Source organism: Choristoneura fumiferana, chromosome 29, assembly GCF_025370935.1.
Source record: "Choristoneura fumiferana chromosome 29, NRCan_CFum_1, whole genome shotgun sequence".
In the NCBI taxonomy this organism is placed as follows: Eukaryota; Metazoa; Arthropoda; class Insecta; order Lepidoptera; family Tortricidae; genus Choristoneura; species Choristoneura fumiferana.
Window position 1 is genome coordinate 1,488,731 of NC_133500.1, and position 17,521 is coordinate 1,506,251.

At 37.7% G+C, this 17,521-nt stretch overlaps 1 protein-coding gene across 1 annotated transcript in view; it reads left to right on the plus strand.

Annotated features, from left to right (window-relative positions):
• LOC141444287 (ribosomal protein S6 kinase alpha-4-like) overlaps window positions 1-17,521 on the plus strand; it is a 96,700-nt gene that overhangs the window by 26,167 nt on the left and 53,012 nt on the right. The window contains 4 exon segments of the mRNA XM_074109784.1: window positions 1,225-1,358; window positions 1,667-1,751; window positions 10,982-11,097; window positions 12,739-12,927. Coding sequence (XP_073965885.1) covers window positions 1,225-1,358; window positions 1,667-1,751; window positions 10,982-11,097; window positions 12,739-12,927 — 524 coding nt within the window.

Sequence of the window (17,521 nt, forward strand, 5' to 3'; positions counted from 1 at the left end):
TATTATGCTGAAAAGGATTAGAATCTATCTTTTTATCTAAGACTTTTACTTTCTTTTAAATTATATTTGGATATTTCTTAATCAGGCTCGTGGTCTGAGACTATATATTTTTTTAAATATTTAAATAAGCATGTGCTTTAAATATAATAATATGTAAAGTATTAATTTAACTTGCAATTGTAATTTCATGCCCGTTCAGATTTTGCAGTCGATTATCGGCACGGCTTGTTTTACAAAACGAAAGTATAAACTTCAGAAATATCTCAATTTGCAGCTGAGCTGGCGTGTTGAAAATTCGGCCATTATTTTGCGATTTGAACAATGCACGCGGGTAAACATCCTGGTCGGACCATTTTGCTTTGCTCTCTATATTCTTTTTAACACCAATAATTAGCAGTTAATTTACTTTTTCTTTGTTTTATAATGCGTATGTATGTATTGTTACCACAATGTTCCGAGTTAACTTCCTCTTCGGATGAAATGGTTTGAGTTTCAAGTGCACGGCGTACTAATTTAATTTAAAAGGCTTACGGCCGAGTAGTTCAGTTTATTTTAGCTCGTGCTCTATGCTTCAGTAGTAATAAAATGTTACCTACTTTCCAATAGATAAAGATGCAGCCTACTGTTTTTACCTATCACGAAAACAAGTTCAGTTAGAATTAAATTTTTCTGAGGGATGCTGACAACTATTGACTGATAGTATTGATTTAGTTGCTTATGTATATACATGTATGGCATTTATGGATTTAAAAGGAAAGATCAGAAGGTCATTCACCTACTTTTAATCAAGGGTTGTTTACCTACAAGAAAATTATTATCAGTCAAATGCAGAGAATCTAGTGCTAATGTCATGCTTATCGCGATCACACTATGTTTGATATACGTATTTATATTTGGTATTAAATGCAACTTCTTATCTATTTAATACGTCAATGGTATCAAAGTTCATCCTCCCATTTATTGGATAAATAATTACGTAAATTAATTTATCGATTACGGTTGAATTTTTCCCCAAGTGGAGTATTTATGTTTTCCATACGATAATTAAGAACGTTGTAAAATGATTATGTACTTTTAATATGTATTTATCTGTAAACCTTTAGTTGAGTATTTAAAACAAGATAAAAAATAAGGTATTAATAGAATAGAATACAAATCTTGTTTGACCTGTACTATTTTAATGTTGTAATTAATTGATGATAATTATTGTTTTCTTTGTTACAGCATACGGCAAAGTGTTCTTAGTAAAAAAGAGATGTGGCGTCGACGAAGGCAAACTTTACGCAATGAAAGTACTCAAAAAGGCTTCCATAGTTCAAAAACTAAAAACGGCAGAACACACCAGGACAGAGAGACAGGTTGGTATTTTTTTCTTTATTATTATTATTGAGGCGAAATATTTGTTACAGATAACATCATTCATTCAAGCTAGTATATACTTCTTGCTATGTAAGTTCTGAAAACAATCTATCAACCATCGATCGATGTAGCGGAGGAACAAAGTAATAAGGGGACATAAGGAGAAGGTGAGGATTGATATGGACCTCCGCAAAGTAACAAAGATAAATAAACGTTATATTAACAACTATCAGTTCAGTAGTTACCACTTCTTGAACTAAAACTGATCTTTCTGGGAGACGATAGTATCAAGATGTGTCTGCTGCAGGTCCTGGAAGCCGTCAGAGAGTGCCCGTTCCTAGTCACGCTACACTACGCCTTCCAGACAGATGCCAAATTACATCTCATATTAGGTAAGTCGTTCATCTTGTGATAAACGCTTACTATGCATCCGCAGTCCAATGGAGTAGCAGAAAGTTACCTTCCAACTGTTAAGAAAACATTGTTCGAAATATGGCAATGGTAATCTGGCACTTGGGTTTTTTTCTTAGCTTATTACAATATCCCTTGTGTCCAAAATAAAGTCACTGTAGTACTTAATCTGTATAGGAGTTGCAGATTTTTATGGGCGGTGCGGTGGTGATCTCTTACCCTCAGGATTTATTTTGCATTTAGGATTGCTCGTTTGCCATCCAGTCGAATAAAAAAAATATAGGCATTATGTTAGCGTGCAGAGTTGAAGCTTTCTGACCTTGCAAGGTAGACAGTAGTAGGTCTACCAATCGATACTGTGACTGTGACCCCTAGACCGTTGAACTGCCTAGACCTCTAAGGTCCTCGGTGTAGGGCTCTGACCCCTTCTGTAACCCTGAGGTACGACTGGTACGAGGGATTATTGACCGAATTATGTAATTGGGTCTTGAAAGATTTTTAGGCTCGGATTTTTGAGAGACAAAAGGTCAATTGGGCGAGTCTGAGAAGTTGTTTTACCAAGGGTCTTAAAGCTATTCATATCAAAGGTCAAGAGAAATTATTTTAAAGCTTCGCCGGAGTTCATCGGTCGTTGTCACAAGTAGATTAAGCTTTTATAGCATAGAAAAACGTGTCTTAAATGAGACACTTAGATAGTTATGTATGGTATTAAATGAGAAAGAAACAACGTGCTGCACTCAGAAACGAAATAGTTTCGTGTTACTAGTTTTGGCCCATGGCTTCGTGTGAGTAGAATCATTTGTAGTGAAATATAACTCTTATTTAGTTGCCAAGTTACATCCAAATCAGTGCAATTTTTTGTAATGCTATCTGTTTAACAATAGATGTTTTCAGAGATGGTGAATGAGATTGTGATTGCGGGCGTGTTGAATATATGGCTGCTGTTCGAGATTACTCAGAGATGAGACCGCCTGCGGTATATATAGCAATGAAACACTTCCCCTCTCTCTCTCATTTTTCTTCCTACGTTTGCGGTATGCAATATTGTCTTCCGATTTCCGTGTATCTTATTTTTTTTATTTCGAAGTTGACATACTTCTACTCATGTGGTTGACTGGAATGGAAAGTTATGCATATCCTAATTCGATAATATTGCGTAATTTAGAGCAGAACCTTACTGGCACCGCTTATATTTGAATAACTACGGCAGATTATGTATGTGTACTTCATAAATAATGTCATCAACATAGACTAAACCTTAACGAAAAATCTCAATTTGCGAAATCTGTCCAACTCGGGCAATATTAAGTCGTATAATTTACATTTTAAATAGTTGTTTGAGCTCCTTAGTTAGAGCTTTAAGATCTGAGCCGCAAAGAAAGTTACATTCGAAAACCACTTAACGTCTGTTGTTAAACATTTGATCAATCTAGTAGATAAAATTAGTTTGATTTTGATTAATCTTATGGATAAACGAGAAAACAATCGGCTTAATGGAATCCGTAATTATCAGAGCAAAAATCTCTGCGGGTACTTTCACCACTTTCACGTACCGCGTTGGGACTACTTGGGACAAGGTGTGTCCCGAAGGGCGAAGATAAATATTCTTGGTCGTCCTTTTATTACAATCATAAGCATGAAACTTAACTATGCGAGTACCATTACAACACGGGGCCGTGGAGCTAACGAGTTAGAATGTTCTAGAGGCGCAATGTAATGGAAAGTGATGTTTTATTTTCACCTCTGAACGGGGCATTAAAGTAGATGGTGCCATGCTCAATTTTGGCACTTATTGGACATCTCAGCATAGATTCTTATATTGAGACTTGAGACACATATCTTTTTTTTTAATACTAAGGTTCAAAAAATATAGTACCGTTTAAAAAATGAGTCCTACCTATCAAACTGCGTGCGCAAATAGTAGTTAAATGTTTTTCTAATTTGGCAGAAATAGCTTGTAGGGAAAGGAAGTTAATATGAGCCCTTTTGAAAAATGCTCCTCGTTTGCCTCTTCGTATTTATTTACATGATTGTTAGCATCGAGAGCGTGTTCACAACCAGAAAACTTATTTTAATTTCACCGTGAAAATCAATACCTTCATAAAGAATTCAAGGATCCTAAACTGTGTTATAGTTTAATAAGATAAGTTTTCCATCGGCTATAGAAACCTTGGCCTAGTGTCGAACCGCGTTTGTGTAATCCTTACTACTTGTTCAACGAACGGTTAAGTTATAAACCCGTAGTTTAGGATTTAGAATAGTTCATTTTTCTCATATTTTTTAACGGATAGTCTTTTTTGGTTGATCCTGGATTTGTTCGTCGCAAAAATGTAAAGTATCCAGAAAACAATCTTAAATAAAAAGTATGTAGTGGTTTAATTGCTGATAGCCAATTTGTCAAGCTTCCATTTCACTAATATTTGCTCGACCCATATTATGTCGCAACTTTATTTGTCACTATGAGTATCATCTTATCTACATTTCATTTTACTATAGGTGTTAGTGGTTTAGAAGTTAATTTCACTCAGATCCATCACTTTCTTCTCTTATATTCTTCCTTCTTTTGAAGCGTTACATCCACTACCAAAACCAATGTATCGCATAACATGACTAATGTTCTATCGGGGTTCAATTCTAGTTCACACAAAAACCGGGTCAAGGGTGCCTTGCGCAAATGATGCGGCTCTCCTTACATCACAAATTGCTACCTTAGAGATCAACAATTACGGCTCTTTTTCGGCCACAATGTAAGTAAAATCGTTAATTGCTGTGGCTAACCCGTTGGTATTTTGTCTTTTTTAAATTTTAAAGTCTATGATCTAGAATGTCATGGTCATGTCATGTTATTTACTTTAAGAAGAATTTGTTTAACTACACTTCTTTCATCCACTAGCGTCTTAAAATCTGCAGGCCATAGAGGCAAAAAGGCTCGTCTTTGTTTATTACTTGTAGCCAATTTTAAACATAAATCAATCTTAACCTACAGATGACTTGCTATAGCAGTCAAATATACGTGTATTATTTAGGATTTGTCCTATTTGACTCGCCAAGGTGACCGACAAATTACATTTTTGTCTCAGTCATACATAATTTACTGGTTTCATGTTCAGTACAGTTGAGGATTCTATTTCATATTGTATTTTTAAAATAAAGGTAGATGGCATTTAAAAAATCTGATAGAAAAACTAAGGACTGATCGTTGATACTTCACGTACATACCTACAAATTGCCAAATAAAAGTACCAGGCGTTAATACAGTATACTTAATGGGGAGGTAAATTAAGCCAGTGGTTTCAATACGTGCTTGGAATACTGTAAGCGTTTCTGGTATGTAGCTTAATGCAATAGTGAACTATGTGTATGTATGTCAATAGTCGAAACACGAACCGTTATATCGGAAGTGAATACTAAAGGAAGCACGAGGTCGCATGACTTGAGAAATTCGCAAACGATACTTGTACTTCTTATGTATAGATACGCGATGCAAGTTACGAGGAATTATGATTTAACTGTTTGTGAACAACAAGAGCTAGCAAATATTTTTATTAGCTCGTGCTATCTCATGCCTTTTCGCTTAGTACATTGCATTCATTCACATTCAAATGGGTTAGCGAAAAGGACCGGACAGACGTAGAAAGGCATAGCTTGAAAGCAAATTGCGAAATTTTGTACTAGCCTTAATGGGCGTTCTCCCAAATTTAGTCTACCCTAACTCGGCGACTAGCTTTAGTTTAAAATGGCTTTTCGTTAGTACTGTGCACAGAGAAATTCAAAATCGACCAATAAGATAGCTGAGCTGATGTCGAACCGCCACTTTAGCTTGAAATTTCCTTGCACATCTGTCTCTTAGATAATCATCCCTAAAAAAGTTGTTACGCGTATTGATATTGAGACCATCCTTGAGACAATAAGACGCTATGAAAAACACTAACGATTAACATAACGGGTGCGAATAAAAATTTCTAGGGTTAGGGTAGTTAGAAATTAAAGATTGCCATAATCCATTTAATACAGTACAATGAAACAGGCACTGTGGGCTCGCTTAATGCCAATACCAATCATGATAGTGCTACACAATGGCAAGCAGGTGTCAAATTGAAATAATCAATTGCTCTTGATGAGTCACGGCGTTCGGAAACCATCGGGCCTGACCTGGTTAACGAATCGAATTCTCAATCGATACCCGAATGTTCTGGCGATGACGACCTTAAAGAAATCTTCTTGATTTCTTTGTATAACGATTTGCACGTAAGGCGACGGCAGAGTTAATCATAATCATAATCATAATCATTTATTCATTTGTCCAACATAGGTAACATTTAATTGGTCTTAAATTATGTTTTTTGAGTCTCACTATGTGGTGCCTCAGGGCATACAAATATTGCCTTATATTAAACCTATTTACTATTTATTTTTTTATTGTTGTTTAGATGATTAAAGATATCACACTCGGTTACAATGTCTCCAATAGTATTTTATGCTCTCGTACTTTTGAGAACGATGTATTGGCTGATAAAACTGCCATCGTCTACTATGCCGCTGTCCTGTGAGCTTACTCTGTAACAAAAGCAAACACATGTTAGCTTGATGTTAAATATAGCAGAGAATCAAAAGAAACCACGAAAGGAACTCAACATAAGTAATTCATGAGATATAAAACGTAATCTCTCAAAAGCGACTCATTTTAAATCTAATAAACTTGAAATTTATATGCTCCAGGCGTACTCGTAAAAGTTGTTAACTTGACCTACATCGCGAATTATTGCAGTAGAGAAGTTTGGCTATTATGACGGCGCTTGCATGAAGAGCGCCATGTTAGCGTTTACAAAGTTGGTACTATATGCTAATCTGCGACTGCAGTTCTTTATGTTTATGGTCATATTTAGGATGCGCTTTCATGGAGACGGAGCGGAGCAAAGACGCGGAGTTCAGAATCACTTTGATTAAAATCCACGTCGCGCTCCGCTCTCTTAGTGATAATTTGATGTGCACTTTTTTGTAAAGATAGGAAGCCAATGAGCAGACGCATCGCCTTATGGTAAGCTGCCACTGCTGCCCATGAAACACCCAAAAACATAAGAGAATTACGGGTGCAGTGCCGGTTTTTGAGGAAAGAATAGGCTAGTTTTATTAGGGGTTAGTTTTCGCATGTACTTAAATTATCAAAAGATACTTTTAAATTTGCTTCTAGGCCCTTGCGGTCATCAAAGAAATTTACCGGCTGCAGGCTCTTTCATTATATTAACGCGAAAATAGATTTCTAATTGACATGTAACGTAGGTCAACTTTTGTACCGGTTTGAATGATTTCCTGTTTAGTACAATTTTAACACGGACTTGGAAGTGAAAACTGCACCTTGACGTGCAAATGGCACTGAACTATAACTCACGAATACAATTCATTAACCATTGCTGTACGGCTGTATAATATACGGGCCTGCTTACCTACTTACATTCAAAATTTCGAAGTACATGGCCAGCCGAATCTTCGTGCGACCAGCAAATTCGTAGTTCTCGTGTGATTTTACCTGCAAACGTTGCCAAATAAAATGGCAAAACATTTGGGGACCTACTTGCGGTCGCCTTGGCCCACTGCGCCTACTGTACGTACGTGTACAGAACGAGCGCTTATTTTCACCAACTCCTATTATTAATGGCCCATCTTTTATATTGTGAAATGTACAATGCAGCAATTAAACTGTTTCAATACGCGGTCACGACTCTAGCGACGGCCTTGACTCGACGCCATTTTGGATTTCATATTCATATGTGTCGGTTTTCTTTTTGATTCCAGTTCTTGATCTTTTCTGGAGAACCAATTTGTTTCCTTTCCATATAATTTGAGATAATTTCCAAATTGATGATGTCGTTTTGAGAACTTGTACAAGGATTTGTTTGTATTACCCTACCCACGTGTTTATACACGACAGACACTTACCTAAATACAGAATGACTGCCCAATTCTCAGAAGTGGTAAATAACGATTTCTGGACTCTTCCGTTGCATCTAGCGTATGCTAATTTGAAGTTTGGTTTTAATTGCATTTTGGCAAGTTCCCTTCACTCGTCTCTAGCTAGAGAATTGAAAGCTACAAATCTACTACAAAGCTACAGAACTACAGATTTTACTTAATTGGCTAGTTTTGACATTTGAGATACAAGTCAGAAAGTTCGAAGTATGATTTGGATGACCGGGAATTTGCCTGGGCCACGACACTTGACTTTAGATTAAAACTGATTCATCAGAACTACGTGAGGTATCTTCCACCGAAATAATTACTTCATTTTCCTATTATCATTCCATGAATCCTTTCGGGGTTTTTTTCTTCGCACATTTTGCTGTTGACTTGATATTGATATCCTATAGTAATGTGGATGTTTAATTCATTCCTTCTTTTTTTTATAATACATTATTTAGTTGCCTTAATTAATTTAATTTTAAATTATTCACCTTTGCATTTCATAACGCGCCTTCCGCGTTCGCCTTGACCCGCCGGACGCCGCTTTTTCCGCTCGGCCTATTGTTGTAGTGCGCCGGTTGCACGTGCGTTCGATTATGCCCAACAAGTCATTGAAAGCGGGCGGTTTCGAGCCTTTGTCTTTATGGTAACACGTGCGACATTGTCAGCTATCGCCTGAAACTTATCGGTGTTTTCTTAAGCTTTGGGTTTCACTTGTTTTTTTTTTTCCTGCTCGGGGATGGCTGAAAATAGACCTCCATCGAAGATTGTTACGTTGAATGTTTGCAACATCAACATCATAAGTGTCTGCATCTTTGGCACCCTCAAATAAGTCGTCGATTTACAGGTGGACTCAGCGTCTTTCGCTCAGTTGCCATCATTGAAGAACCATAATTTTGTATCACCCAATGTTGTAAGCTAAACGTGTCCATAGTTTCTTCAATTTGCAGACTTTTTGGAGTATTCTAGGTCTAGGTTACTGATGCTTCGCTAGCTTTCAATCTCTTCGCCATGGGAACCTGGCATTAACTCTTTAAGCCGTACGTAAACAACCGTGACATGGATTTACTTCGCAAAATTTACTCAGATTGGCTAAATTGATGTTACCATAGACTTCATCGTAATTGAATATTTATTCTAATCTGTATCTCAGAACCAGTGACTAATTCAACGACCTAATTACGAACCTTGACAAATGAGTAGCTTTCCTCCTACTGTTTTAATACTTGATACTACCGCTTTAAGGAGTAGTTGTACAATTGTACTTTGATTGACCAAAACCTCATTTAGGTGCGAGAAATATCGTTCGAGTTGTGGTACATTACCGCCGATGATCGATTATTTATTTTCTAAATTCACAGTCTTACCGCCTAAATTTAATTTAATGATAACAATCGACAACTGACGAATAAAATCCCCTACAAACGGTCAATATATCTATCTACGGGATTTTCCCGGACTGGCGGCGTTCAATTGGACCGTACGCTAAATGGCCTGCACTGAGATATTGGGAAACACCCGTTACGAGTAGAATAGGTGCGTTCAAATTGGCCTATAGACAAATATGTACTAATACCCACATTATAAGAACTACACGCTGATTGTGGCGTTACAATCCAATTTTTTGTTAAGTGCTAGGTCCAGAATGCTCACTATCTTCCCCCCACCATGTACGGCACGGCAGTAGCTCGTATTTAACTGCCATAACCTTAAACCGTAGTGCACCCTTTTCATATTAAATGCCCTAGTGACTTCCTTCATGATCATGAGTACCATGATGAGATGATGACTTAGGTACTAACACCAGGTTGTTCTGCGGGTCGATAGTGTCCGCTCTTTATTTGGGCCGTACGCTATGTTGGGTAACACCAGACACGAGTGCAAGTATAATAAAGTTCAAAATGGCCGTATTACACGAACTTCACACTTGATTGTGGCTTCAAATTACATTTTTGATGCAATAAACGAAAATGAAAAGCGAGACGGCAACGTTAATAAGATTTCTTACGCTTGCGATTGTAATACGTCAAAGGCGAAAGATGATTGTCAAATGCGTAGTAATTCGATTGATACGTATTGAACGTTGATTATTTGTAATTGTAATAACAATGGCATTAAGAACGTATGCAATCTCTGGTTTTGTATCGGTTTACACAAGAGAAGACACGGGATAAATAGATTAACTGACTGTCCCTTTTCGTAATGCTAACTACTCTCTAAACCGATTTTGCTTCTTTTACAATAGTGCCAGTAAACTAGGCCATCCTAAAGATACAGTCATCATATGAACGCATTAGTGCATTTAGGCCGAGACCCAAATGCGGCCAAATTATACGGCTCGAACAGTTTCAAGATCAACTTTAATGCATATTTCGAATCTCGTGATGTTACTAAGTGCAGCCTTCGCTTGGAAACTGGTTTTATGAAAAACGGATATCCTAATGCGTGCTATTTAAATCGACATCGAGTTTTTGCTTATTGCTCTTAGAGGTGAACAGTTCTTAGCTTCTAGACCATTTTTGTATTCAAGAACTTGGGATATCGTCACTATACTCCCTTACAGGGAAAGGTGATATATGTATGGTCGACCAAGAAAGTGCTTTATCAATTTTAATGACAGTTCCTACTTCAGAAATAAAACAATAAGGCTGATTATCATTTTGACTTGTGAGTGAAAATAGGCTTTGACGTTTTAAGCGCTACAAATGACATTAAACCTTAGGGTTGTAAAATAATTGCTTGGTTGACTATACCTACCAGACCTTATGCAACAAACAGGGTCCATCCGTAAGGCTTAGATCAGATGGTAGCTTGGTTACTCGATGCGAGTTGTTTTATTACTCACAGCCATGTACATTTTGTCCAGACGTTATAACACCTGAATGCATAAAAAGGCATAAAAAAGGTATAATAAAGATGATCAGCGCCGTTCACAAGACCGGTAGTTTGCTGATTTTTTTTCCATATTGTTACGAATAAATCGCAGTCCTAGATCAACAGTATATGAACTCAAAATACTTAATAGTACTTTTTGTTTTAGACTTCATTCGATTTCTTAAATTAAAATGATGGATTATTTTGAGTTGATATAACTCTTGATCTAGAAGTGCGAAATGTCACGAATATATGATTTCGTTCTTTCTTTCTTTCAGTGTCAAATTACATTAAATTTGATATTGGCCCTCACAAAATCGTGCCCCAATTTAATGTTGGAATCATGTTATATATTTTTTTAACCTGTCTTTGTTTTCAGATTACGTGGCTGGCGGTGAGCTATTCACGCATCTCTACCAAAGGGAGCATTTCTACGAGAGCGAAGTCAGATTGTACATCGCCGAGATCATCCTGGCTCTGGAGCAATTACATAAGGTAATTGTATGAGGCTTCTTGGATTCTTTACATCCTCGAGGAGCATAGGGACTACTGCCTCCTGTCCGTTGGTGAGGTGTTTAAAAAATCGAAATGGCTTTTACAGCTTACCGAAGAGAGGGTACGAGGTATGCGGCCTCTAGTTGTTCCTGCGGTTACTGTCCCTCTGGAGGAATAACAGAAGAACTGTTTTGTGAGACGGTAGTCCTCTTGCCGCAGTGTGTTGACAATCAATATTTAAAAATATGTGGTTATTATGTAATTTTTTTTTTCCATAGAAGCATTCAGTCTTATTACGTTTGTGCGGGATTTTGTCACTTGCTAATACAAAAATATTCAAATTAACCATCTGTGAAAATTACATAGCAATGGTTGCGTAAATATTTTGTTTGAACTTCCATAAGCTTCCATTTCCTGCTGGTTCTGGATTGCTTATCAGTTGCAACGAATCGCATATTTCTAAGCTTTCGCTAAAATAAACAGGTTTTCAATGTAAAAATAGTCATTCATAAAAAAATGCTATTTATTTTCTCATCTCGTACTTAGCTTAGCATAAATATAACATTTCAACTCCATTATAAACACTGAAAAACTACTTGTATCTTAGCAGTTGAACAAGAGCCAAGTTTTTGAATATTGTCAAGCGGGAATTTAAAAAATACACTGCTTTAAAAAATTGGCAACTTTATCTACGCGACGAGTCGACTGTGCCCTCTTTTATTGTAAACATTATGTATGATAAATGTATTAGCACAGTATAAACTAAGTGAGTAATCTACAGATGTGACAAGTTGACAACAGACTTACACAGACACGAAGGCGCGCTGTCCAGACATAGTTGCTGTATAAATAGTCACCGAGCCTCACGCAATGTGAAAGCGATCGTCCGAACTTGTACATTGACACGTTCGTAGATAACTTACTGGGTATATACTGTGGCATTAGTTACGTTAAAGATTTCTGAAGATTTACCAGAATGACTTCAAAAGAAGACGTTCAAAGGAAATCTTAACGAATTAAGGCTGTTCAGCCAAATTGGCTCGTATGAGTTTAATAGTATGATAATTAAAGTAATTATCTACTGCTGCGATGTATTTCAATTCGGATTAAAATTTGAGTCATTTTCTTGGCACAAACACGAATTTTGCGAGGCAGCTTTGTTCATTAACATAATGTAGTCTTTTCGGAAAGGTAATTGCTTCAGAACATTATAATTTACGGCAAGACTAAGCATCACTGCTTGCATTGTTGTGTTCTGGCATAGTGAGCAAGCGTGCGCTTCCGTAATCAAATTAGTTGAAATCCACCCAAAAAAGGAAGGATGAAGTGACGTGCTCTGTACGCCACAGAAAAACCAGCGATAAATCAACTTGATTTTTAATTCCATTGCAGTAGGATTCATTTCGTGTTGAATGTTGGTTATATCGATGACTGTATAGAGGCAGGGATAATAGCAGAAGACGGGCAGCAGCGTCAGCAGCGTCTTCTTGGCAACCTTTAGATCCTACAATGCGCCACCAATCCGCTTGCCAACTGTAGCGAGATTTGGCGGCCAATGGGGGAGGTCTATGGTCCAACGAGTGGACGTCCTACGGCTGATATTATCATGATGAGGATCTAATGTATCATCTTTTTTCCTAGCTCGGCATCATCTACCGCGACATCAAACTGGAGAACATCCTCCTAGACGCCGAGGGTCACATCGTGCTGACAGACTTTGGCCTCTCCAAGGAGTTCTGTGGTGGTGAGAGCCGAGCGTACAGCTTTTGCGGCACCATCGAGTACATGGCGCCAGAAGTCGTCAGGAGTGGCAGCCAGGGGCATGATATCGTGAGTACCTTTGTCTTACGCTTCATCTCCAGTCTATATACGTTCGTTTTGGAGTGACGATTCTGCACCGGAAAGTCTAGTTTAGAAATGCAAGAAAAATCGTGCAAATTGCATTATGACCGCTTCAAACTCATCGCTTTATGGAATCTTGTAGGTACGATTTATTTTGCTAGTACTAAACTGAGCTTATGTTGGTACGCTTCTCATTGCCATTATAGTAACAAACTTGGGAAGCTATAAATAAAAGCTTGTACCTACTATGGATACTAGGCAACGGATAAACATACTTATATAGATAAATACATCCAAGACCCGAGAACAAACATTCGTGTTATTCACACAAATATCTGCCCCGGCTGGGATTCGAACCCAGGACCTCAAGCTTCGTAGTCAGGTTCTCTAACCACTTAGCCATCCGGTCGTAGCTATAGATTGCGGATACCATAAAAACGATAGTCGTGTATGATGATGACGAATGCTCAGCTTGGATTTAGTTGAGATATGGTTATGCTTATGCTCCATCAGGTAGAAACTAAATCGAAGACAAACGATAAAATATCAAAGATGTTGTGAAAAACAATATAATTTGGTTTCGTTACGAAATGTGTCAATAGTAAGATCGGGTTTACTACGTCTTCTCTCCTAGAGACCTTCTACATCTCTAAAATTATATCGCTTTCGCAAGAAACATACAGTTTTTTTTATTAAGGTTTACTTTTAGAAGGTGAATATTTTTTATGTAAGGCGGTTATCGTTAAGCACAATGTATACCCGCACATGTATGATAGATAACAATGGATATAAGACAAGGTAACATAAAAATTTACATAGCTATACGAAGATACAAATATCAACATATAATATTAGAACTGGAAACTAAAACAACAACGGGACCCATAATTAAACGTGAATTTTAACACAATGAACGTTTACGTAAGCTACAATTGAAACCTTTGTAATTGCTCGCAACTTGAGTAGGTATTTACTGTGTATTATTAGCCCTGATTTATATTTAATAATAGACTTAGGTCGGACTTATCCCTAAGCCGAGTTTAGACTTGCAAGAAAAATCGTGCAAGTTGTAGATGTTTATGGGCGGTGGTGATCTCTTACCATCAGGAGATCCACTTGCTCGTTTGCCATCCAGTCGAATCAAAAAAAAGTTGCATGACATTGTGAGGCCTCAAAGCCAACGAGCAACAGTGACGTTCCTAGATAAATTCACACATACTTAGATCATTATCACGGGACAGCACACATCTGACAAATACGTGTCGTTCGCAACAAAATAATATACAAACGAGCCATTTAGAAATACATTTATCTGTACACGAGACGTGAAACGTGACGTGCCTCTCATGTTTACATACTCGTACATAAGATATGTCGAGTTAACTGTATCTACACTACGACACTGCTCTGTAAGCCGGGTTTTTACAGTACAAGTAAATCATCCGAGTATACATTGGCGGCTGTCGAAGTAGATATGATGTGATGGATCATGCATACCACGTAATGTATCGCTATTTGTTTTTATTAAAGAGGATGGAAACGAGCAAGTCACCTGGTGGCAAACGATGAATGGTGACGCGTTGCGTATAGGTGGCTTGATGGAATATTAGATGTGCTGGTAATGTCACTGACTGTCCTTTACGCCAGAACATGGAAGTGCAAGCACTGCTAATTGGCGGCAGGGTTTAATGAATAAAAGGGTGATAGCGATCCGGAAGGACCATATACAAAGCTCCAACTACCCGCAAAAAATAATCTTAGGTGCTGCAAAACTCCGCTTTAGTAGAGAGATGTTTTTGTAACATAAATGACGTCTTTAGTTTTGACCTACTTTTTCACTAGTGATATTAACAAATGTTGTGATAACTGTCGCTTCTTTAAATACTCGTATGCTTTGAAAAGTTGAGGTGAAGTGAAACACAGTGGCGTGGGTCAGCGTTATTAAGGTCAGGCTATTCTGAAATGCTGAACGGCTCTCGCTTACTTTCATTTTCTTTTTCGCCATTCACTCTCCATCATAGTTATTCAATAGGTTTTAATCGACCAAAATGTGGCTGTTCTTAAAGGGTCTAAGACACGCCACTAGTAATAAAACAGCTCTGAAAAATTAGCTTCAAACTTCGATTTTTTAGTTGCTTCAAATCAAATAAATACATAGTCGGTTAATTTGGCAAATAAGTGACGTCATAACTAGCTATTGCCACACGAAATCTACGGGAGAATCGTGTTTTGACAGCTTATAAAAAGTACGTCAGTTGATGGGTGGTGTCATTGTCGCTTTTGAGAAAAAGGAGGATGTCTGCCACAATCTTAGCACCTGGTGACTTGACAGCTATGGCATGCTGAGAATTGGCATGGATTTTATGCAATTGCAATAAGGATTAATTTAGAGGTAAAATAATGATTTCTAAGGTACTATTTTATCATCTATATACGTCCCACTGCAGGGTACAGTCGTCCCCTCAATTTAGTCAGTCAGTTGTTTTGGAACGTAACAAATTTGGACGATTGAGACGTGTGCGTGCAGTATAATGTAATGCCTCCTCTCAGAGTGCTAAGACTTGGGCCATACCATAGTTCCCACGCGGGCCAAAAACGAAAGAAACTGTGCTCAATAAATATGGGATAAGCGAAAAAATTTCGACATTAATTCTCAAAGGCAACACACACGATAACATTTATATTCTTCTTAATATTTACGTGGTTAGTTACTCGGGTAGTTAATAAACTATGTTTCCTAGAACTTTCAACAATCAACTTCACTTTTTTTCCACCCCGTCCAATCGCTATTCAGCTGTGCGGTGGTGTGAATGAAACCGATCTGTTAATAGAAAGTTAACTGTATACGGCAGCAACAGGCGATATACATTGCTTTAAGAGTTCTTGCTTTATTATGTGCGAGTGCAGATGAATCACTCTGTCTGTAATTAGATATAATCGCGAAAAGAGATAGTGGAATCTTGGCGAGGCGGTTTTGTTGGCATGTTGACTGTTTTAAGCTGTTGCTGTTAACCATTAGTTAATTAAGGTTTTATTTTTATTTTTGTTGGGTCAAATCTTGCAAGTTCATTTTGACCTACTTCAAGGCATACTGTAGAATAGACTATTATACAAATTTTGTTAGATAAACATATTGCGTCAAGTTGAACTACTTTGAAGAGCAAATCACAAAGGTCTCACTAAATCATGTTTATTCAATTCACAATTACGGATCGCCCACGGATTCATCAGCTGATCGCATGCGCCATTCAGGTAACCAATACCGCAACACGACACCGTTATATTGGATACCGGCCAAAATCTCACTTAAATTCCACAAAATACCACCAAATAATACTTTAAGACTTTTTAGGCTTGCAGAACGTTCGTGCTGTCTCTGTCTCTCGTTGCGCGGTCCGTATCTTGCGTCACACTCGGACCGTGACCTACATGACGCGTCGCGGTCGCCGGTGCTAATTTTGTCACTATCTCCGAATACATAGTTATAAAAATAATTTACACGACATTAAGAACGGGACTTCGAAATATGTATCACGGTGGCATTCTCAGACTGGTATGATGGGATAAATCATAAAAAAACACACGATAGCCAAATTTAACTGAGCCAGGCATGTTGTCTGTCATTCTAACATTGCTAATCTCGAGCAACACTGCACTCAAAACTAACGACAACGATACAGATAAATACTCGATGTATACAATACAATATGTGTCGAGATTCTGATAAAGTCATGCATGTGTGGTGTGTGTAGTAAGCAATAAATAATCGCGCTCCTCCTTAAACTTTGCATCATATATCTCAAAAAATATTTTAAGTGGACGTAAAATATGTATGCTAAATAAAATAGAAATATCGTCACTCTTCTTTGCATAGGCTCCAATAGGATTATTTTCAAAGGGGTTTCTTCATGAATTAATATTTTGGCAATAAAAACACTAACAGATCGCTAGAGTTTTTAAAAATATTTCGTAGTTACTAAAACATAAGAAAATGATGTTGACATACAGAAATATCATCCTCAGTTCATAGCGTCAAACGTACGTTGTAAACAAAATAGCGGAGTTCGGAATCTAAATATAAACGGGCCTCGCGACTGGAGAAGGCCTCGGGCAATTAAAATAAGGGTAAAACCGTACTATATACTACCGAATGAAATGTAAACTATTGAATATTTAATAAATATAGGTAGTTTTGATTACAGAATTCCGCCAATGCCAACAGCTGTCCTCTCCTCTCCCCCTGTAGGCTGGTTACATTTAATTTGATAACATCTCGGGCCTACATGACCTAATGTTGGGTATAGGCATCTTCCTAGGCTTGTGCTATAGTTCCTGGCCTAATTTGGAACTTCGCACTCACCATTGAATTGCTTCCCAGGTGTAGGGTTCCTCTTGGTTATTTCCTTTTACCGGAACACTCAGCAGTGCGAGCCTGAACCCACTACCACCTTCAAACCACTAGTCGGCCACTACTACAATCATTTGAGAAAAGAAATTTCAACTGTGTTAGACGGAGAGGACGCACAGAGCGACAAAGATACTCGCGGCCTCTCTTGTAACCGTCCAACTGTCACAATTATGA